The sequence below is a fragment of the Convolutriloba macropyga genome, chromosome 6, assembly GCF_964194025.1.
Source record: "Convolutriloba macropyga chromosome 6, txConMacr16.3, whole genome shotgun sequence".
Taxonomy (NCBI): domain Eukaryota; kingdom Metazoa; phylum Xenacoelomorpha; order Acoela; family Convolutidae; genus Convolutriloba; species Convolutriloba macropyga.
In genome coordinates, this window is record NC_134473.1 from 30173774 (window position 1) to 30183151 (window position 9378).

The 9378-nt window shown below is 35.7% G+C and overlaps 1 protein-coding gene across 1 annotated transcript in view; it reads right to left on the reverse strand.

The window, feature by feature from the left end:
• Nucleotides 1-8847, reverse strand: part of LOC142341614 (uncharacterized) — a 221242-nt gene extending 212395 nt beyond the window's left edge. Inside the window, exons 1-2 of the mRNA XM_075392701.1 lie at nt 5807-8847; nt 4724-5357 (exon numbers count right to left, since the gene is read on the reverse strand). Of these exons, the coding sequence (XP_075248816.1) occupies nt 4724-5357; nt 5807-7977 (2805 nt within the window). The 5' untranslated portion in view covers nt 7978-8847. The remainder of the gene's footprint in view (nt 1-4723; nt 5358-5806) is intronic.
• Nucleotides 8848-9378: the final 531 nt, after the last annotated feature.

Below are 9378 nucleotides of genomic sequence, written 5' to 3' on the forward strand. Positions count from 1 at the left end.
AAAATTTCAAGAAACATAATTGCCGGAATTAATATTCTGAGAACTATTGCACAAAAAATTTGATCTTAGAACTTCGCAAGAGATCAAGCGTTGTAGAAGATCTCACAAAAAAACTTGAAGTGTACATAAAACGCCGAATTTAAAATTAATTGATTTTTTCAAAAAAATGGAGATAAAACAACTTTTAATTTCAGACTGACTGATGCTCGTTTTCAACACAATTCGTTTTTCCACCAGCTGTACACTTCTATACAAGCATCAGTGTTTGCTCCACTTCAGCTAAAATGGGTCGGCAAGGCATTATTTATATTTGAAGTTCGTTCAATCAAAACCTTTAACGCAAAGAAGAACAAATGATATCATTGACAACCCCTAGAAAGTTTAAAAATGTTGTTGAGAGAAATATCTTGAGAGAAAATAATTTGTAAAGATAATTCAAATTTTGAATTCGATCAGACAACTCTTGGACTTATCATATCTAACTATTTGTTTTCGCATTTAAAAATTCAAAGAAATAAAATTCCATTGGTAACTTCCAGGTTTTTTTTCAAAATTCCCGTAAACCAAATTGAACAGCCTCACGAGAGATTTATTTGACCCGCACAGAAGAGAATATTTCGAAAATTGAGGCGTTCAAAGCACCAATACAGACCATCTTATAAACAATTAATTTTACAGGCAACCGATTTTTTTCTAGTTTGCAGTTTTTCATCTCTTTTTGAGTGTAGACAGAAGTGTCAATGAATTTTTTGGCAGCGTAGGTCAAAATTTCTAAGAAAACTCGAAACTACTGTATTTGGGCTGCAATTGAATCAAAAACGAAATATTGGGGATAAATTGGTTTAGTTTTTAGTCATAGCAGTTCCCAGCAATTTCAACAAAATATCCCTTTTTGAAAAACAACAAAGTTTAGTGGCAGGTGATTTCTTATACGTAATCAATTTTGGTATTTCAGAAAAAATGTTATCTAATCTATTATAACGGACATTATGATTCAGGATTTTTGTTGCTAGCGCCCCCCGCTTAGTTTTGCAACCCCCAATTACACATGTTTAAGCACACTGTTGAAATTGAATAAGTTTATACTTGAACATATATGATCAATGTGCCTTTATAAAAAGCTAGCACAGCTATGGTTTGAAAGTATTAAGTGTTTCAACAATAAATAATGCATATAACGCAAGCATCAAAAAATAATGCATATAACGCGCATATTTGGTGTTATCATCTACAATAAGGCTCGAATTTTTAATTTTTTAGGAAAATATTCTAAAAATACCTTCAATACTCCTAGCACTCATGTTTCATTGAAATTCAATTATCGTTCACACAAATCGCAAAACTACGATTTTGGGGTGCTAAAATAAGGCTATATAGGGATTGGGGCGCTAGTAGAAAAGATAGATGATACTGAGCTTCTCCCCCCATTGTACTTCTTTAACTTTCTTTTTATACAAAATAAAGAAAACGTTTTCTTAAAAAAGATATTGATTAATGACCGTGATTATCGTGATTCATTAACATTGTCTGACAATCGAGTTAAAATTATCATAATCAAAGCGGACCACATTTTATTAAATTATGCAATTTTCCTTTATGCAACCTTTTTCCCATTATGCAACCTTGTTGAATCCAAAAAAATGCTCGATGGTCAATTCTTTTGTTGGAAAGATAACAGTATTTGAATATAAACCATCCCAATTGACGCTTTATGAACGGGATGTCAACAAAAAAAAACTTAAACGGTGTCAGAACTTGAACGGTGTTGATCTCAGAAAAACAGTCCAAGACAGATAATTTCTTTCTACCCTAATTGTCAAAACTACTTTAGCGTTGGACAATAAATCCAAGATACATTTTAGAGATCAATTATTATAATCTACCCTGATTAGATCTAGACGACTTTCAGATTGCTATTTTCACTAAACTATTGTTCTAATTCGCAAACACTTGAAACAATTGTGCGGTTTTCTGGGTGCGCGACAAAATCAGGGATAGGGTTGATATTATAATGGATTCTTAGAATCAGAAACTTTCAATTCTTATTTTGGTGCTGCCTTTTTTCAAAATAATCTGCTTTTGTTTTTTTAAAGTTATTTCCTGACGAAATTTTTTATTCACCACTCTATTAATGATAGCTTCCAATTAATCAAACGTGAGACTGAATGTAGATATAGTTTGTTTTCAGAGAACCAAACGGTTTTTATAGCTTTGAGGAAGAGTTTTAGTGAAATTTAACTGAATTCTTGTGTTTTGCCTTGAAATGCTATTCATTTTACAGTCTCAGTTTTAAGCCTAACCACTCAGAGATCCAAATGGATTCCTCAAGAGGTGTAATTGAACCCTTACCATGCATCCGGCTGCTACCGAATGTCTCTTTTGATATTTCTTATATTAACTTATAAGGTATATTTATTATAATATTTTGTTCAACTTTTTGCTTATTCTCAGCAAATACAGATCAAACGTTCTTCCCTATAGAATAAAAACTAATTTTGTGGCGGATTGTTTTAACAGAAGAATTTCTTGCTTTTGGTACCACAAGTTTTCATACAAAATTTTGTGATTTTTGTGCATAATTGCCCATTTTTGCTGTTGTTTTGTTTCTTGGGTAAATTTATCCATAAAAACAACAAAGTAAGTGGATAGAAAATTAAAAAATATGGCACTGAACATATTTATTGTTTTCATTACACATGGTTTTAAGGGCTGCGACACCGTTCTCTTGTAGAATTTGGTAGAATTTTTTGTTTTTGCCCTCTATTTGTTGTTAATTGTTGTTGTTTTATGCTAAATATTGGGTAATTAAAGCTCTCTGTGACAAAACCTAGATACGTAATTGAACTTAATAGCCGATATCGGTGATTAGCTAATAGTTTTTTCATTGACCTTCAAATTAAATTCTTAAAAAAAGAGTAATATGTTTCTGCAACTCATAGCGTTCGTATTTTTTCGTATTTTACAATATTGTATCATTTTTGTAACTCCACTTCGTTTTTTAGAGCACTTTTGAAAGTATTGTTGAACCAAACAATAATTTTGCTGTTGTTGAAACGTTTTGACTGACGTATTCAAGGCTTAGACAATTTGTTTGAGAAGAATTTTGTGAAAATTGGATACCTCTCAATTCTGTTGTTCTTTTTGCTGTCATTTTGTTTTTGTCGTTTTTTAAAAAAGAGTTTATAATAATCAAAGAGACGCAAATAAATATTTTATTTTCTCGCGGTTAAAATTTTATAAATTTATTGGCTTCAACACTGTGGTTTCGTAAAGCTGTTTGGGAAATTTTTTAGTTCAGCTTGTATTTAATATTATTTTACACTCCTGTGACTTAGTCTCACTAATAATAGGCGCAAACCAGTTCCCAATTAGTTGCAGGAAAAACAATCTACTCTTTTAGTCGAAGACTTTTGTTGGCTACGAATTTTGAAAATATTTGTTTTTTGAAAAAGAAAATAGATTTTTGAGAACTGCAATCTTATTTTTGTTCACTTGTAGCTTAGCTTCTCTATAGACGGATCACATCATTAACCGATTGATGTTCAACTTGCTCTTCATAACGGTTTTATTCTCCTCAGATGGTCTTTTTTCTTGGTACAGCCAATTTTAGAAAAACAAATATTCGTGACTTTTGCATAATCGACAGTTTTTGTAGATTTTTGTTTTCTTTTCACAGTATCATAATAATGGCGTCTTTTGATTCACAAATCATGTCACTTGAAAAAATGCAATCAATAATTTTTAAAGTTTTTTGTGAACAGTTTAATGTTTAATTGGCTGGGACATCGTTTTAATGCAAATTTTTTTGTGCAATTTTTTTATGCAAAATTTTTCTTTTTGCCTGTATTTGTCGTTTTTTGTAGTCGTTTGACATATCTTGCATACTGAAATGTCTTAATTGCGCTCAATGGATGTATCAAAAAATAATCTCCCAATGATTTCGTTTGATGCATAATGTTTCAAATCAGTTCGAAATTAGTTCTTTTCAAAAAAAAATCAATCAAAAAAATTCTTTAAACTTTGTCCTTTTGCTCATTTCTTGTAGACTTGTTACAGAGTCGCATTGAGGAAAAGTTCAATATTTTGTTTTATTGAAGTGCAAGTTAACCTTCTTTGTATAAGCTTTATCTGATGCCATTTTTATTTAGTTATTAATGGTTTGCAAAAAATGGACAACGAATTTTGGTCGTAATTAATATTTGTAACTATTTGATCTTGATCGCCGTCTTTTCTGGAAGTCATACTATGTTAGTCACAGGTCTCATAGGCCCTCTAGGGTAGATTGTTTTTTTCATTTAGTAGTTTGTTCAGCGATATGTTGACATGTTAATTTTTTATATCTTCCTCATTTGGTAGACAATTATGTGAAATATTTAGATGAGCGGGGTGGGAACTTAATGTGCAAACGCACATTACCGAGCCTCCTTGTTCAATGTAGGCATTTTTGAGAAACTGCTTTTCCAGTGAGCATTTGTTTTTGAAAATTTCTTATATTGACTGGGTTTACTTCTTTAAAATTATTTCCCAAACGCTTAAAGCATGTAACGCCGTACAACAATTTTCATCAATCATTCATCTTCTCTCTTTTCGAAGTTCTCCATGACTTCATAAATCTCATGAAGCTGTCTTTAATCAAGCAAAAGCAAAAATAAAAGTAGAAAGGAAAACACACTGATATAGGTTAACCGACTTGTTTTTTTATTAAAAAAATAATAACTCGAACCGAATTGATATTGAGGATATTGGCAATGGCAGATGATAGCAAATTGGTAGAATAACTCTGTTTCAGGCCTTCTTTGCTAGACGAACACTCCAATTGGCCACCTTCTAAATCCATCAGACTCCCACCAGCACTGCTCTGCCTCCGGGAAAAGTCCTTTTCCACCCATTTCCCATTCACTTTTATCATTTGACACCGGCAACGTGAACATAATAGAATTTCACCGGATGGCGTGCGGTATAAGTTTGAATTAACACTTTCACGAGAGGAATCGTTTGTTTGTTGTATACCCTTCTTGGGCCCTTCGATGCTACTGCTTCGTCGGAACAACCCGGGCGATCCCGAACTTCGCTCGTGTGACGATGATGAACGGTTAACTGCCGAGTCGACTGTCAACCGATTCGGGCTCGGTGCCCGAGGTGGGCAACTAACTTTGACAGGCGTGTCGGGTGATGTCGGCGGGTTTATGGAGTTACTGCGTGATCTGGCTTCTTCGAGAATTGATAGGAATGATCGGACGATTATGTTGTCTGATAATTGTTCGCCACTCGTTGGTGACTCATCACGGTGCGAACTCGTGTCCATAGACGAAGAGTTACTGCTCATAGCGGCTGATATCCGACCCACAGGTCGCAAACTGACAACGAACAAGAAAAAATCAAAATTTCATTAATTTTCCTTTTTCAAAAGCAACAAAACTAGTCAAAAAATGACTGCCAAATTTTGCTTTAATAGATGCTGCACGTACAAAAAAACTGGCAAAAAATGCATAAAATCTTTTGCTAATAATCCTCAAAACGGTTTCTGCCAGTTCCTTAAATTGACTGAATGTGTTTTAAGCACTGAAGAATGAAGTATAATAGAAAAAAATTTAAAAGCAAACTAATTTGAATAAAATTGGCGCAAAAACAGGCAAAGTGTGCTTAAGCGTACTCATTACAAATCGTTTAATAATCAATAGCTCGCAATTCGTCTCCGAAACGATTAATTCGTCGCCAAGAACTGTTCAAATATTAATAAGTCGTGGAGGTTAATTTTTTGCCCTCCAACAAAAAATAGAAAATTATTATCAAAAATTGGAATTACCCGGTGATAGTTTGACCTCTAGTCATCTGAGGGCGTTGTGAAGATCCTTCGGGAATATTTGAGCCAGAATTACCGTCGGAACAATCTGCAGTCAAAGATCGCAATATGTTCCCGCGCGAGCTTTTCATTTCCTCGCTCTCGCGGGCAACGGGGGGACTCGTATTTTGCGAGTCAACCGAAAAAGCGCCTCGTTTGAAAATATCCAACTCTTTCAAACTGAGCAAAGTTTCGCGTAGACGAGGTTTGGATCCCCGTTTGCCCGCATTGACTTTGGGCGGCTGGCTCGATTCGCCCTTTGATACTAAACTACTTGATGAATGTTCCTGCAAACTGTACTTTTTATCTTCTTGGGTTCCTCTATGACTACTCGGGTATAACTGGCCATCGGTGGCAATTGAATGTTGCTTGTTACGGTGTTTTGAAGTGGTTGTATGAAAGGTAGTTTTCAATAAATTTTGACTTGTAATGTTACTTGAAGGCAAATTGGGTGCTGCGCTTGAAGTGGTAGCTTGAACTAGGTTCCTGGGCATTGCACTACCACCACCACTACCGCTATTTGCACCTGATGACAAAAGGTTAGCTGATACTATTTTGTTATGTCTCTCAAAATTAACTGAATTCCTCTTTGAGTCTAAATTACTGTTCCTTCTCTTCCCTCTATTTTCCTCTTGGGAGCTATTGTTGTAGCTACCTGTATTTTGATTTTTAATTACTTTCTTCTTAACCCCTGAGGTCGGAGCTCCTATTTCGAAAGTTGGTGCCGCTTCCGTGGAGGAATTTTCAACCCCACCTGGTACCGCCCCCGCTAGTTTACCCTTGTTCTGACTGCTTGAAAAGCTTCCCTTACGTTCGTCATTCAATTTTTTGACAGCCGCATCCCACTTTGTATTACGTAATACTGTATTTCTCCTCGCGCTGTAGTCAAAGCTATCGCTCTCATAACTTGTAGTATTACTTGAGGCGCTTCCTTGGGCTACAATATTACCGGCCATTTTGTAAAACCTGGGCCGTGACCCTCTCCTGGGTGCTACAAACTCGTCAGGCCCATCAGGCCCGTCTTCTGAATCCCGGCTGACGAGAACCCGTGGTGCTGGGCTACTAACACTTGGTCTTGCGGGCAGTGAAAATTTAAAGGCGCCTTCTTTATTGGTAGGCGAGATACTAAGTAATGCATCGCCAGCCGAATAATTCCGTTTAGTTGAGGCAGTGGTCGGACTTAACAACGAGGCCTCATCCTCGTCTTTTCGAGTAGGCGATTCGTCTTGAGTTGATTGCGAGGTTAAGTTCCTTTGTACAGAATTAAAAGCGAACAAGGCGGCAGCACGTGACGAGTAAAATATGCTCCTAAGTTGTTGGCTTCGGGTTAAATTCTCGTCGTTTTGGGCGGGCATACCTGTTGGTGATGGGTTTAAATCCGAACAATCATCTTCAGTAGAGATATTATGGCTTGGTGGGGCGTCCGAAGTATCGGTAGACCATTGAGAACTCCGCCCTGTTGTCAGCATAACTCTTCGAGAACGATTTTGACTACTGGGGGCTGAAAGGTTGTTCGGACTAGGGGAAGGTATAAAATTTTCGTCAGACGTTAACATTTGATTTGAGTCAGACGGGAAGCTGTAGCAATGAACCGAAACTTGAGGACTGGTCAACTTAGCCGACGAGGATGCTGCTAAGTGACGTTTTCTGCGAAATGACCATGTAAATTTTGTTCGGCTAGTCGGTTCGCCAACATTAGCAACTGTTTCTGTTGTGACCTTAACTGGTTCTGGTAAAACGTCAAATTCGGTTTGTGAGGGTTCTACAAAGACAGCACCCCTGCTAGTTTTTCTAGAAACTTCTGGGGTAACATTTCGAACTGGACTTGCGTTTGAGGTTGAAGGCATTGCACCGCTTGTTTGATCAGTTAATGACTGATTTCTTCTAAAATTTCTAATTTTCATCGATTGGCGTCTGGCTTTGTTAAAAAGCGAAGTAGTACCACTTTCGAATAATTTGGTTGACTTTCCAATAAATGATTGCTGTTGTTCCACTGAGCTTTGTTGGGATGTTGAAGGCGCATCTCTACTGTATCTTCTTATGTGGCTTTGAGACGATTTTCGTCTCTCGCCAAGGCTTGATCGCTTTGTGAATCGAGAGCTTTGCGCAAACTGGACTTTTTGATCCGATACCATTCTGCTTCCAATTCAAGTTTTTAATGCGTCAGACCACAATGCTAACACGTAATTTGCAATTTGATAAGATTTGAATTAAGATCATAAATCTTTGAAACAGGCATTTAGTATGATTTTAATAAATATGTTTGATGGTGGAAAGCTCTTTTGCGGGCAACGGAAGACAATCAAAAATATTGAAAACTATGAAGCAGTAAAAGTTGTTTGGTGAATCCGAGAATTAGCAGTTTAACGTCATAAAATATTGGTTTTTATAAAACCCTCTCTTCAACGTGTTTTACCATAGTATTTTAGCAATTTAAACAACTAATTATGTGCATATGATAGCATAGATTTACCATAGTCTGAAACTACTGCAAATAAAAACGAATTTAGAGAAACCTGTCAGGAAAATTTGCAATCAATTTTCTCCTGAACAGCAAATTGTTGGTTGTCGTCTAAAGCCATCAGCAGAAAAAAACATAAAAATGCTTGAATTGATAAAAGTTGCAGATGTAAACATTTTAACAGCCACATAATTTGCAAAATAAAAAATGAAAAGTGTTAAAATGCAACAAACTTCAAACTGAATAGGGGTAAAAACGGAAACGGGGGCCTTCACAAAATAAAAGGCAGCTATAAAAAATCGGTGCAAGTGTGGAGCAAATATACAAAACCTCAGGTAAATATCTTGTACTGTGAATACGAGCGCTTCTTTGAAAGTATTGTTCTGTTTATTTATATTTATGCAGGTTAGTTAAGCAGACAAGCAACGCATTTATTCGATCATGCGGAAATTTAAGTCAAATTTTTTGAGGAAAAAGGCACAAGTATCTTAAGTAGCTGAACAGCTAATAGTTATTTTGTAATTACTACGCACAAACAATGGAATACTATATTAAACTAACATCATTTGAGGAAGTTTTCATGAATAATTAAATGTCGCTGGAGGGGGGAAACAAACAAACGTAAACAAGCGTAAGTACGGGGGCCCGGTTCTTTGACAGGGGAAAGCTAAACTAGAGAATGTGTGTGTGTCTTGGTTTAATAATAGTATTACTACAACAGGTAGTATGTGAGTACTAATAACTGTTTTTCGCTCATCCATTGAGGAAAAATAGACTAGACGTGGAAAAAGTACAGGAAGTATTTTACACGATGACGTGCATTAGTGTAAATACAAAACGCACCAACAAACAACATATTACAAACAAGAAGCGAGTAATAAGAAATAACTTTTTAGTAATAAGATAATTTCCATGTTGCATTCCAAAAGGTATATTATATAATTTGTATATTTATCACTTTATGGGGGTGGGGTGGGGTGTTTGAATTAATCATATTCCAACTTTATTAAAAAGAGAGGAAAAAAGAAATATAAGAACATAAATATTAAAATTTGGCACCGTGCTAGTTGGCACT